Source organism: Misgurnus anguillicaudatus, chromosome 20 (genome assembly GCF_027580225.2).
Source record: "Misgurnus anguillicaudatus chromosome 20, ASM2758022v2, whole genome shotgun sequence".
Classification (NCBI taxonomy): Eukaryota; Metazoa; Chordata; class Actinopteri; order Cypriniformes; family Cobitidae; genus Misgurnus; species Misgurnus anguillicaudatus.
Window position 1 is genome coordinate 5,615,512 of NC_073356.2, and position 15,176 is coordinate 5,630,687.

The window sequence follows — 15,176 nt, forward strand, 5'->3', positions numbered from 1 at the left end:
AACACTACTCCCCTGCTTTAACACATGAGTCAGATTTGGTGAACTTTTACTATAAAACTCTACACACAAATCCCTACATTTCTCAGTGCTTACACCATCTGGTCATATGGAAAGCACTAGCATTCAAAACTGTTTACCCAAGTCAGCACAGCTTAGGCTTAATTAGCAAACAATTACCAAGCTGGAAACACTAAGAGTCAAAATTTAACACACATAAATCAGATCCTTCAATAGATAGATACAAGGGCCTGAATCAGTTCACTGAGCTTTGGAACAATGGATCCACAGAGAAATGAAGGAGTAGGTCGAGGAGAAGGAGGAGAAAGAGGAGGCGGCAGGGGAGGAGAAAAAGAAAGAGGACATGGAAACGGAGGAAGAAGAGTACATGGTGAAGAAATAGTTAGAGAAGGAGGAGGAGGGAGAGAAGGAGGACCTGGTGAAGGAGGAGGAAGAGGACACGATGAAGGAGGAGGAAGAGGAGGACATGGTGAAGGAGGAGGAAGAGGAGGACATGGTGAAGGAGGAGGGAGAGGACAAGATGAAGAACTAGGTTGAAAAGGAGTAGGGAGAGGAAGAGGTAGAGGAGGAGGAGGAGGCAGAAGAAGAAAGGAAAGGAAGGAGGATGTGGTGAAGGAGGAGGGAAAGGACATGGTGAAGAAATAGGTTGAGGAGGAGAAGGAGGGAGAGGAAGAGGGAGAGAAGGAAGCAGAGGAGAAGGGAAAGAAGAAGGACGTGGTGAAGGAGGAGGAAGAGGACATGTGAAGGAGGAGGGAGAGGACTTGGTGATGGAGTAGGAAGAGGAGGACATGGTGAGGGAGGAGGGAGAGGAGGACATGGTGAAGGAGGAAGAAGAGGACATGGTGAAGGAGGAGGAAGAGGACATGGTGAAAGAGGAAGGAGAGGACTTGGTGAAGAAATAGGTCAAGGAGGAGAAAGAGGGAGAGGAAGAGGGAGAGAAGGAAGCAGAGGAGAAGGTAAAGAAGGAGGACTTGGTGAAAGAGGAGGAGGGAGACGTAGGGCAAGGTGACAAGCAGTCTCAGATGAAATTCGAGCCACTCTAGCTGACCATGTTCTTGTCCATGGTATGACTATGACGGAGGCTGAGAAACAAGAAAAGCCTAATTTGAGTTGCTTCACTGGTGCCTCCACCTTCAGAACCTTCAGAGAGGAAAACAGATAGATGTACTTACAGTAAGACTGCTCTGTACAGTAACTTTAGTGTGCATACACTGTTGGACTATGCTGCTGGAATAAAGAAATGCATAAAACTGCCTTCCATACAGATAGACATATCAGTAGATCATATGAAAAGGTTTTTGAGGGGGAGAACCACTAGCAACTTACCAGTTTTGGACATAATTGTTTTGAATTTATTGCACCAGAGTGTAATACTATGTTAGTGTGTGTGTTTTTGAAAGCTTGTGTGTGATGTCTGAGGGAAAAGTTTGGTTTTTCAGTAAGAGTGAATGGTTTTGAGTGTAGAGCTTCACCTGAAAATATGATGTTTGTATATTGGGTGAGGTGTTATGCAATTGTGTTTACTGTTTTGAGAATATGAGGCATAGTTTCAAGAAATGTGTTTAAGCAACTGAGAAAAACGGTAACAGTTTTGAAAACAGTTTGTAAGCATGTGCAAATTGGCCTGTATGTATGAAAAGTTTTGGCAGTTGTTGTGTCTGAGTGAGAAAATAATTCATGAAATTTGAGAGTTGTAGTCATTGAATGCATTTTGTGCCAAAGCAATGATAATTGAATCTCAGTTTAGCCCACAAAGATTTCTGTTGTGCTCACTGTGTGAAGAGTTTTGCAAAAGTGACCCAAGTATGGAGAATTGTGTCATAACGTCTGTAAAAACTGCAATATAACAATTTAAAGCGTAACTAAACCTCTGGTCAGAGCCTGACTCCACCCACTGGCAATATTTGAAAAATGCAAGAAAGTGGGCAGATCCCATCAGAGATAGAGGGGACGAACTAAGCTCGTACCAAGCGTGTGGTGAGATCATAACAAGGGCGTGGTGCGCTTGAACCTGCTTACGTCACGAGTTACTTTTTGGACCCACCATCCAATAGGAAAATTCAACTGCAGTAGCCATCGTTCAACCTGAAGAGGGCAGCACTCAGACGTTTTTACACCATATATTGTAGTATTGAAACACTTTATATTCAAATGTCAAAAAACTTACTAAAATCAATGAACAGCACTAATAAAGCATCATTCTTACAGATCATTAACTAAAAAAAGTTGCTTAAGGGTTTAGTTACCCTTTAAGTTATTTTTTTCTAATAAGCTTTTACCCAAACAAATATTAAATTTTAGAGTGTGACAGGTGAACTGTTCAGCATTTGGTTCTTATGGCAGTTAATTTATCTTGTTGACAAATATATAATTATTATACATTGTGGAAAAATGGTAAAACTACTCACAAAAATTATCTTAAACAATTTTGGAGTGGCATAAGTAATTATACTTTTAAATAACAACTGTATATTGAGAGTGGTGGAAATGACATTTGTTCTTTGCAGGTCTGAAAAAATGTAAAATATTAACAATTTATCTTGTAATCTAATTTTGCCCTCTTACAGATCTTAAAACTAGACAAATTGTTTAAACTTATCAGACTGTGTTACAGGACTTTTAAGCAAGTTTTTTAAAATCAAATTCACAAGGGTTAAAGTGCCCCTAGTTGAAGAAATGCCCAATTATGCTTGGAGACGATAATTGACTATAAACAATGAAGATCCAGTTTTGATGAAGGCAAATGCAATGCAAAGTAAAATATATGGCAATAAAATTAAGTAGGCTAGTGGTTCAAATACCGCGTCTGCCATTTCCTGAAAACAGTTTCCTGTTTTTTCGACCACATGTCGATATAGGCTAAAGATTATTAAAGTTACCCACCCATTTAAATCATGGACTCGGGTGCCATCGCTAAGCGTTTTACTCTGCTTGGTATTTTTCTTTATTTCGGAACTTTAGTGTCGGTTCAAGCAGGTAAGTCAAATTTATATGCGCTCTTTCTAAAGCGAAAGTAAACTTTTATTGTTTTACTTGTTTTATTTGTAGAAAGCGCGCAGTAACTTTTCATATGGGTAGATGGATGCTTCCTGAACTCTGATATAGCATACAGGACCGTTAATCTGCCTTGCTGTACATAATAATGATTGATGTCAGTACAAAATTAGACACTCGCCCTGTATCTCATTTTAACAGGATTGTTTTAACAATCTCTATCAAACCACAATTCTTTATTAAACCAAATAAATGATCAGACACAAAGAATATTCTGGATTAAATTGTAAAAAATAGTAATTTCAGTAACTGTACATAATGTAAAATAAATGAGCTCCAGAATGCCGTTGACGAAACTTTTTTGTCTAAACAGTTCTTTAAAGCATCTTTAACATCTCTTTTCGGTTTCACAAAAGGTTCTTTGTAGTGATTTTTTAGGTTCTTTAGATTATACAAATGTACAAAATAAATCGTTCTTTATAAAACCTTTGACTACATAAATTTCACTACTTTACATTGCAGAGACGCATTCCCTGTACTACATCTACACAGCTTTATCCAAACCTGTGAATCTGCCAGGCATCTATGATTTCACAGCTATGGGTTTACTGGATGACAGACAGATTGACTACTACAACAGCAAGGAACAAAAAAAGATTCCTAAACAGGGTTGGATGAAAGAGAAATTGCCACAGGATTACTGGGAGAAAGGTACCCAATCCCGAAAGAGCAAAGAACAGTGGTTTAATGTGAATGTCAACATTCTGATGGAACGAATGAAACACAATGAATCAGGTGAGGAAGTTTAATGCAGTTTATCATGCATATCATATCTATTATGTCTGTTATTATTAGCTTAAAAACATGTTGATTTGCCTCTGTGTAGATGTTCATGTTCTTCAGTGGAGACATGGTTGTGAAATTGAAAAACAGGGAAATGAAGTGACATTCTCCAAAGGAATCGATGAATACAGCTATGATGGTGAAAACTTCCTTTCCTTTGATGATAAGACCTCACAGTGGGTTGCCCCCGCTCCTGCAGCTGTCCCAACCAAGAGGAAATGGGATAATGTGCCCATCTTAAACCAGTACACCAAGGGCTACCTGGAGAAAGAGTGTGTGGACTGGCTGAACAAGTTCAGAGAATATGGAGAAAGAGAACTCAAAAAACAATGTGAGTAAACCTGGCTGTTTCTCAATATGTGTTCTTCAGCGATCTTGTGTCCTTGTGTTCTCACTGTACGTCATCATTAACCGTCAAAGTTAAATTCCAATTCTCAAGAACACAAGTAGGGAGGACGCGTGAAAATACCCAGATGTGTTCTTGATATCGAGAATGCATCGAATGCAGACATGTTCGCTGAAGTCTGGGGAGGTCAGGTGACCAAGAGGAAGATCACACACATCTCAATTCTCACAAGTGCGTTCTGTGTTCTTGCAACCTTCTGAGTTTATTCTTCCAAGGTCGCCTGGCAAGACCAGTATTCACAAGAACACAAGTCCGTTCTTTGCGTTCTTGGAATTGAGAAACAGCCTTTATCTACAGCAGCGGGTTTCAAACTGTGGGTGGCAAAGTATGATTAATTAGGTTGTGCAAAGCCACATGGTTGTTGCACTGAATGGCACTTAAATGGTTTAATCCAATAATTACTATTACATTACTATTACTGGGTGCGTTTACATGCACAGAATAAGTGGATAACTATCAAAAATCTGCTTATTATAGAAAACATGCAAAGCAATAAATCGGCTATGCAGAAAACATCTTGGTTACTATCATACCCTCGCTATGGGATTGATCCTTCAATCACGATTACCCTGAAGTCGTAATGCACAATGCCAGTGCAGTTGGAACTTGTGCTGGCCAATGACGCTCAAGACGGCAAAGGAGGCGTGGTGTCCTTACTATAATAGCAGCCGTCCTGAGCGAATATCTTCAATAAAAACGACTTAATGAGCATACAGCCTATCGAAGCCGTGAGCACGGCAGCTAAAGCAATGTCTCGTTCACGTTCTCTTGGGGAACCGAGGTTACGACAGCAACAGAGACGTTCCCTGTCGAGAACGTTATCTCGACATTGCGTCAGTAGCTGACGCTATAGGAGATTGTATAGAACCGCGCCGTGCATATGGTAAGATAGGCCAAGCATAGCGAAGCAAACAACATGCAACAATCTTAATGACCAGCCGGATAATGACATACTGTACTAAGCACCAGCCTAAAACCATAACAGGGCCAGTCAGCCTATTAGCGTAACTACCACATTAAGCGGGTAAGAAGTAAACGCTAATGAATAAGCAACATACCTAGCGAGCGGACGGCGTCCGGCACACAAGTTGTGGAAGTGCCTAGATCACGGGACTAGCAGCAGTGAACACAGCACTCTTGCAGTCACATGTTAATTTGGCAAACGGGTGGATGTGGTCCGGCGATAAAGTTTGTAGGAACTAATCCACATGCAGTATTCATATGACTCAGCTTCCAGCGAGCGGTTGATTCCCAGCGTCAGGAATGCAAGTGATAATCCGAAAAACCAGTAAATGGCATTCTCGTAGTAAATAAATCAAATACTCAGCGAGCTAGCAGCGTCTGGCGCTAAGGTATTCTCACGACCTGATAGAAACCCACAGGTATGTCAGGCACTGGAGGTGGAGGGCGTGCTTACCGAAAGCACTCGGGAAGCCAATGAGGAAACATCCAGATTATAAAATCTAGCAAAGTTGTTCTGACACGACCAGCCAGCAGCCAAGCATAAATGCTGAATAGATGCGCCTTTATACCAGGCCCATGACGATGCAATAGCTCTCGTAGAATGAGCTCTAATATCCAAAGGGCATTCCACGCCTTGGCTAGAGTATGCAAGTGAAATAGCATCAACCACCCGTCGTGACTACTTTTTCGTCTCGTAACCAGCCCAAGTGGGGCACCCCCGCTGAACAGGTTGGGATCGAACCAGGGTCTCAGCGCTCGCATACATCCGTTCATAATTGTAATGCGCGCTCGTCCCAATATCCACGCCCTGTTGGGCACTCTGGATCGTAACCATAGCTGTAACGGGGGCATATACAGCAGGCCGAGTGGGCAAACCGAGGAGGCTGCCGCCATCAAGCCTAAAAGTCTCTGAAACCGTTTCAGTGGCACGTGCATCCGTGGCTGAATACCAGAGATGGGACCAAGTCACACATGTGCAAGTCTCAAGTAAGTCTCAAGTCTGAACCTTCAAGTCTCAAGTAAGTCCCAAGTATTTTTTGTCTTGGGCAAGTCAAGTCAAGTCAAGTCACAGGCTATATCAAGTCAAGTCAAGTCAAGTCCTGTAGTAGGTCAAGTCAAGTCCAAGTCAAGTCACCTTATTATTGTAATTTTACCTGCAGAATCTGATCTTAATAAAGTGAAAAGACAAGATATACAGTAAGTAACTAACAGTTAATTACAATAATTTGGATTTGCATTGTAAATACTCATGTTCAGTAAAATACATCATGGAATCAAACAAAATTGTAACTTCATAAATTATTTATTTTTCACTTCTGCCAACCTTGTTTGAAATGTTTGAAATTTTCAACATTGAGTGCGTTTACATGCACAGTCTTACACCGATTATGCTTAGTAAACTGATAACACGTGGGGTCATGTAAACGCGTAAACCGGTTTTCTTTAATCGGGGAAAGCCCATAAACGGCGTAAGCAAAAACCGATCGGCACAGGTAGTTTTTTGCTCATTACGCCGCTTTCGCGTGGCATGTAAACACCTTAACCGGCTTTCTCACGGTTTTGTCCATGTGCGCATGTCTCCGCGTATGAAAGATAAACGTCACACGCGGAAGTAAGCGCAAAGTAACGCATAAAAGTCTCCGCTCGACTAAAGCAGTTGGCAGAGAAACTGTTAAAATAGCAGCTCATGTTACATTTACAGGTTCTGCAGACACGAGAACAGATACAACAGTACAGCTTAAGACAGATATGCCTATGACTTTTTGAATGACTATTGTGTACTATAGGTGGTGACTTCACTGCCTGCGAGAAAACTGATAATTCTGCAAGTCCCATGTAAACGCAGTTGTCTGCATAGCCGGCTTATTGATTTGCATGTAAACCCATGAAAACAGTTTTAATAAGCAGATTTTTGATAGTTATCCGCTTATGCTGTGCATGTAAACGTACTCATTGAGTCCATAAAACAAATAACAGCTTAACATCCAACAGACTCCTCTCTGAACACCTCCCTCTCTCTCTCTCTCTCTCTCTCTCTCTCTCTCTCTCTCTCAAACATAGTTTACACACACACACACACACACACACACACACACACACACACACACACACACACTCTCTCTCTCTCACACACACACACACACACAAACTCTCTCTCTCTCCCACACACACACTTGTGTAATGCTCTGAATGCTCAAGGCTGCGCCCAGAAAAACGAGCGCGTCGCACCGCGTGCGCGTCTCTTCCGTTCGTGCGCCTACATTTGAAATAACGAACTTAAGCGCGCAAAAGACGCTTACAAACTTAGAAAAAGTAGCCAAGTCTCATACCGCTCAGATCAAGGGAAGTATTTAAAAAAAATCTAAATGATTTTGCCCACATTTGTCCCCAACACGGAATAATGACTCATCATTGATGAGGGTTAATGGCTACTTTAGCGATTATTACATTAGCTATCTACCAACTAACCAGACATTAAAAAAATGACAAGCACTTACTATGGCTCTTCAAATGACGGACAAAATTGGAGGTTGTCACGTGGCTGCCCGTGATTTTAATGTTGCATGTCTTGCAATGCACTGTTCATCTTTTGACATCTTGTTGAAGCCGAAAGCGATGACCCTCGGTGCCCCTCCGGCTGAGATGTTGATATCTGATCTAAGTGGGCGTGGCGTGCGTAAGGTACGAGAGCTGATAATAGTGTCGTGATTCAGTCATGACAACGCCATTCTTAGCCTGGGCTCCAGCTGCGTCAACTTTATTTTTTAAAATTATTTATATATTTTATATTCAAACTGAAAACATGATGTGATTAACACTCAAGTCATTCAAGTCATCGTGTCTCAAGTCAAGTCAAGTCCCGAGTCTTTAACTTCCAAGTCCGAGTCAAGTCTCAAGTATTTTATTTTTTGTCAAGTCAAGTCACAAGTCACAAAAATAGCGACTCGAGTCGACTCGAGTCCAAGTCACCAAGTCACAAGTCCCCATGTCTGCTGAATACATTCAGAGCAGACGTCACATATCTTTTGCGCTCTTCTGATAAGAAAGCCTTCATTGAGACCGAGTTGAGACGCACACCTTAAAACGTGATCTCCTGCGTTGGAGATAGAGCGCTCTTCTGCAAATTCACACCTAGACCGAGGCTGTCTAAATGCGAAAGTACTGCGTCTCTGTGGCTGTGGATGAGCACCTCTCTGGATTGTACTAAGATCAGCCAATCGTCCAAATAATTTCATAATTCAGGATGCGAATGCTGCTTACTCTCAGCGGGGACAGCGCTGTGTCTACACATTTCATGAATGTGTGCAGGGCGAGAGCCAGGCCAAACAGGAGGACCGTGAACTAGTATGCAGCATCCTTGAATGCAAATCTCAGAAAGCGCCTGTGGTGCGGGGCGATCTGAATGGGAAAATAAGCATCCTTTAGGTCCACTAAAATAAACCAGTCCCCGGGCCGAATGTGGGCGAGGATCTGTTTCAGTGTAGTCATTTGAAAGCATGTTTGTGTAATGCTTTGTTGATTAGTCTCAAATCCAAGATCGGTCTGAGACCGTTGTCTTTTTTCGGGATGACAAAGTACCGGCTGTAAAAATCTCTCTCTCTCTTGAATCGGAACTGACTTTATTGCTCGTTTGGTGAGGAGATTGCAGATTTCCTGATACAATATCGACTCGTCCTGAGCACGGACCGTTGACGCTATCACGCCGTTGAAACGGGGGGTCTGAGCGAAACTGTAGAGTGTCCTTTCTGAATAATGTTCAGCATCCAGTCCGATATATTGGGAATGGCATGCCACGCATCGAAGCGCAGTGATAGCGTTTAGATGACTGGATGATTGAACCGCTCGGTGGTGCCGTGTGTCCCGTGCATGACGGGTAGCTTGGTCCTCGTGGGGGGTGCGCGTTGCTCGTTGGATCGCTGCTCGGGGGGCGAGGGACCAAACGAGACTAAGAGATACCTCTCCGCTCTGTGCAGCGTGTGTGTTACGGACACAAGAGAGGATGGCTGGAAGGCGGCTGACACCACAATAGACAACGGGCTGTTGTGCGGCTCGCTGAGACCAGGCATTAACTCTTTCAGTCCCCGCTCTCTCTGCGGCCCGTGTGTCGTGGTGGTGTTTGAAAGCGAGGATGGTGCGCCATGCGTGTTCATATGAGGATGGGAGCTGCCCTGGGGCGTGGCATATTATACACAGCTTGTGCGAATCGGGCGGGTCGATGGGACCTCCGCACCGTGAGCACATTCGTGACATCTGGATCGCTAAAAGGGACGTTCGTCTTATCAGCGTACTCAACAGATATCTTGTTGTAGGGATATTCGCTCAGGCTGCTATTATTGTAAGGAGACCATGCTTCCTTTGCCGTCTTGAGCGTCATTGGCCAGCGCAAGTTCCAACTGCACTGGCGTTGTGCAATAAGGCTTCAGGGTAATCGTGATTGATGGATCAATCCCATAGCGTCAGCTACTGATGCAATGTCGAGAGAACGTTCTCGACAGGGAACTGTGTTTACATGGGACTTGGAGATTTGTCAGGTTTCTTGCAGGCAGTGACGTCAGTGACGGGCTTTCCCCGATAAAACAAAACCATTTTACGTGTTTACATGACCCCACGTTATCAGTTTATTGAGCATAATCGACCTAAGACTGTCCATGTAAACGCTTTCACTGTTATGGTTTCGATATTTTTCCTCACATCTGGTGTTGCAATTAAACATACAGTTCATTTATAGTTTAACAGGACACTTAAAAATAAAACAACTGTGTTTTCCCCCATATTTCCATTAAGAATATTTTCATGGGGCATGAGAAGGGTTATACATGTCTACATGGTCTACGTGAATGAAAAGTTTGGAAACCCCTGATCTACGGCTTTTATAGTGCTGTACCCGATTCATGAACTGCTTCCCTTTTTCTCAGCTCCACCAGAAGTTCATGTGGTTGCAAAAAGGGCTACCGGTAACAAAAACAACTTGAAACTCACCTGCATGGCCACTGGCTTCTACCCCAAAGATGTGACTTTGGTCATTAGGAAATATCGCACATCTCTGCCTGATAATGAGATTGAATCCACAGGAGTCAGACCAAATCATGATGGAACATATCAGCTGCGAAAGAGTGTGGAAATTGCAGAAAATGAAAAAGCAGATTATGATTGTTTTGTGTCACACATCACCCTAGATGAACCAATAATCATCAAATGGGGTAAGCTGAAAGAATTGATTTCATCATTAATTTGATAAATAAAATTATAAAAATGAAAATGTTTCACAAAAGTAATAATGTAAACATGAGGCCATATGTCTCAAGCAGTTGTGATCCAAATTTTAAGTTAAGATCACAAAAATGAGGTTTGTGTAACACTTTTAGTGGTTTTACCAACAACGGCCACTAGATGTCAACGGTTTGCTGCACTCTCTTGTCACAAATTAATAAAATACTGTCACTGCATTATTATTACTCATAAAACGTTTTGAAATATGGAAACTACATTCTTAGAGCTTTCCAATGATATATAGTTTGTCAACATTTCTGTAGATTTATACCAGGATATTATGATTATATAAAATTAATATGCATTCCTATGGGGGGTGGGGTCATGTAACTAAAAACTGTCACTACATTATTTCTATCATCAGATGACCTTGAAATTGTCAGGAAATACAAAACATAGGGATCCCAAAGCAGAGATGTTTATTAATAATTCACAATGGGTAAGTCTCTCAGCCACCAAATGTCAATCAGCCAAAATTACAGTAGTTCCCCGGCTATCAATGCACGGGATGAAGGCATGGGGGGCCCCGATACGGTGCAGGGTACGTAGACCGCTCCCGTGAGCGCTGCGTCACGGGAGCCACAGGGACAGGGGAAGGCAGGGTAATTTAAACGCCGTGGAGATTTAACTAGCCGAACTGGACCACGGCCACACATTCATCGCCCTCTCTTATGCGCAGAAAATGATAGGCGTTGCGCAGATCTAACTTGGTGAAGAACCGTGCTCCCTGCAAAAGCTCAAAAGCAGAAGACATTAAAGGAAGAGGGTACCTATTCTTAACAGTAATGTCATTTAAGCCCCTATAATCAATACAGGGATGGAGGGAGCCGTCCTTCTTTTTAACAAAGAAAAACCCCGGATGAGGGACGGATGAGACCGGCACTAAGGGCATACTTAATATAACGGTCCATAGCCTCTCTCTCAGGACCAGACAAAGAATAAAGTCTACCTTTAGGCGGAGAAGTGCCTGGGAGGAGTTTGATAAAACAATCATATGGACGGTGGTGAGGAAGGGAGGTGGCCCGGGCTTTACTGAACACCTGACCGATGTCGGCATACTCCGCCGGGACTCCAGTTAGATCGACCGCCGAAACCTGAGGATGAGAGAGAACAGAACCAGAAACAGCAGACCCAAGACAAGACACATGACATGACTGGGACCATGACAAAATGACATTACGTTGCCAATCAACGTGAGGATTGTGTTGCGCTAACCATACATGCCATAAAATAATAGGTGATAGAGAGGCATGAAGGATGTACAACACAATCTCTTCACGATGATTACCAGACACAGACAGACTCACAGGAGAAGTGCAATGTGTAATCTGCGCCATCTGCTGTCCTCTAAGGGACCAGACATCCAAGGGGAACTGGAGAGGGACAACCGGGACACCCCAGGCGCGAACCAGAGCCTCATCAATAAAGTTGCCTTCCGCACCAAAATCGAGAAGGGCAGTGGACGAGTGACGACAGCCAGCGAAGGACAACGTGACATGAAGATGGGTACTGGAACCTGAGGAGAGCTTAGAAGTGGCGCCCACCCGGACTCCCGAACTGACAGGCAGCCGCTAAGGTCTTAAATTCAATAATTGGTAACAGAAAGCTTTCCTTGAACTAAATGAGCCAATCGAGCGGCTGCAGCGTCTCCACGCACAGATCAGTCGAAAAGTTTCTCCATCTCCGACAGCAAGGGTCACAAGCATCCCACACAGCCGTAGCCCATTCACACGCTTTACCAACCAGCAAAGTGATAACATTTGCAACCCGGGTGCGCTCAGAGGAAAAGCGGCGCGGCTGGAGAGCTAAAACCAAGGAGCATTATGAGAAGAACGCTCGACAAGAGGTGGGATTACCATCAGATGGTGGTGGGGCTGTGGCATGGGGTTCCCTCTCGAACGACTGACTGGGAAGAGTGACTTCTAGACGGACCTGGTCGAAACGTGAGGAGAGGTCAGCCACTCGGGAGGTTAAATCCTCGACTTCCTTAGACATGGAGGAGAGATGGGCAGAATGTTGACCTAACAAAGACCCCTGGTAAGCGAGCGCCAATCGAAGTGCGTCAACCTCCGCAGGATCCATCTCAATGGCAAGTTTGTTCTGTCAGAAAATACAAAATACAGGGATCCCAAAGCAGAGATGTTTATTAATAATTCACAATGGGTAAGTCTCTCAGCCACCAAATGTCAATCAGCCAAAATTAGTTCCCCGGCTATTAATGTACGGGATGAAGGCATGGGGGGCCCCGATACGGGGCAGACTACATAGACCACTCCCATGAGGGCCGCGTCACGGGAGCCACAGGGACGGAGGAAGGCAGGGTAATTTAAACGCCATGGAGATTTAACTAGCCGAACTGGACCACGGCCACCGGTCCACAGAAGACTCGCTAGACAGCTCAAAAACAGCAAACAGTCCGGAGCTGTTGCAGAGGGAGGGAATAATGTTAGTGGAAAGTATCAGCAGGACAATCGCTGGACAGCGCTTACAGGACTGGACAGCGCGAAAATGATATTCCAATGTAGCAAAGTCAAACTCGGCTGTGTCACAGCAGATGAGTTGCTGGACTGAGACTTGTGATATTCCAGCATACAAACAGCAATGTTGAGTTTTCAAAACACGGGCGGGCAGATGAAGAACTGGGAACTCAGAAGGGGCTAGGACAGCAGAAGGCACAAACGATAATTAGCAAAACACTCTGACAACACGACAAGACAAAAACTAGCAGAGCTAGCGGGCAGGAACATGTAAAACGAACTTGCAACGACACACTAAACACACAGGGAATATATACTAAACCGATTGGGCAACAAATGAACAACAGCTGTGAATGACGCAGGTGAAGAAGATCACACTAATGACACCCGTGATAGAGACGCGCACATGTGAAGCATTCAAAACAAAACACGAAAACACAGAGAAACCAAAATAACAATCAATCAAACTAGAGTCATGACAGAAATAAGAAAATTACATTCTGAGAGATTTCCAGTGATATATAGTTTATCAAGATTTTTTAGGTTTAGAGTAGGGGGTTTAGTGTTAGAATATGTAAAAACAAATTGGGCCTACATGTTGGCCTGTGACCTTTTAGAAATTGACTCTCACTATGTCATTTCTTTCCCAAAATTTTGATGAAATATGAAAACTACACTCTAAGAGCTTTCCAAAGATAAATAGTTTGACAAGATTTTTTAGGTTTAGAACAGGGTATTAGTGCTATACATATGTAAAAACAAATTGGGTCCACCTGTGGCCCGTTACGTTTTAGAAACTGACTCTGACTACGTCATAATTTTCCAAAAATTGTGATGAAATATGAAAACTACACTCTTAGAGCTTTCCAAAGATATATAGTTTGTCAAGATTTTTAGGTTTAGGATAGGGTATTAGTGTTATAAATATGTAAAAACAATGTGGCCCGCTTGAGTAAAAAGACTCACACTATGTCAATATATTCCCAAAATGATGATGACAAATGAAATCTAGACTCTTAGAGCTTTCCATTGATATACAGTTTGTCATGATTGGATAAGAATTCATATGCAAAACACTTAAGTAATTGTAGGCATCCCACCGGTGGGACAGTGACATTTAGCAGGACATAAATGTTTTGACGCACACTCTCTTCAAGAATTAATCAATTACTCTCCCTACATAATTTATTTTATAAAACACTGCTGAAATATGTATTCTAGAGGCTTTTTAAAAATATATAGTTTGTCATGATTCAATAAACATTTACATCCAAAATATTGAAGTAAACCTAGGTGTTCCTCAGGAACAGTGACAGTTAAGTGGTTAAAGAAAATATATGGGATGACACATGATTATAACTTAATGAAATTAAATGTCAGTTTAGAAATGTTACACTTTTTAGCAGTTGCATGCATCACAGACAAAGTTTTTGCATTTTTTTTTTGCAGATGGAAAATGCAGTGACTGCCGTGAATCCCCGGCTAATGGTGTTGTGATCTGCATTGTGATTACAGTTGTTTTCATTTTAGTTACAGCCGTTTGTATCGGGGGCGTCATACGCCAATTTTTTTAAGGGGGCACAGTGTGCACAACTCACAGAAATTTGTGCATACACAGACATCAAACGAAGTATTATAGAGCTTTCAGTCTTTTCCATGGCACTTACATTTCTAACTATCTGAACCCCTGCTTTCATGCAAAAACATCCAAAATAAAAGTGTTGACTAACTTTCATATCAAATACTATTTAATCAGAATAATGTCACATATTGGTATCATATTTACATCTGAAACGGCATGTTTTATTTATTTAAGTTTTAATAAATTACTTGTTTAATTGTGTCATTAATGCATTTTGCACAACAACTGCATTATCCTATAATTAATGTGATTTTAAATCCATAAAGTATATACAACGAAAATGACATAAGCTATAGCCACGTGATTGATTTTAATGTTCAATAATTATTTAAAAAAATGTGTAGATAAAATTATTATAGGAACGCAATTGCATCAAATTTTACCTCATATGTGAACATGTGTAATTGATCCGCGTCCCCGTGAAATCTGGCGAACTTTGGCGTTGTACCAGGATGAATCTAGAAATCTACTTATATAACGTTGAGACTGTCACATGCATTTTCTACACAGAGGAGGTTAACTGCACATTACCGTACTGGGGTTTGGAAATGTTCTTTCTTAC

General features: G+C 42.3%; 1 protein-coding gene across 1 annotated transcript in view; it reads left to right on the plus strand.

Annotated features, from left to right (window-relative positions):
* Positions 1-14,561, plus strand: part of LOC129455638 (zinc-alpha-2-glycoprotein-like) — a 29,262-nt gene extending 14,701 nt beyond the window's left edge. Inside the window, exons 2-5 of the mRNA XM_073858033.1 lie at positions 3,535-3,807; positions 3,899-4,186; positions 10,141-10,425; positions 14,422-14,561. Of these exons, the coding sequence (XP_073714134.1) occupies positions 3,535-3,807; positions 3,899-4,186; positions 10,141-10,425; positions 14,422-14,546 (971 nt within the window). The 3' untranslated portion in view covers positions 14,547-14,561. The remainder of the gene's footprint in view (positions 1-3,534; positions 3,808-3,898; positions 4,187-10,140; positions 10,426-14,421) is intronic.
* The last annotated feature ends 615 nt before the right edge of the window (positions 14,562-15,176 follow it).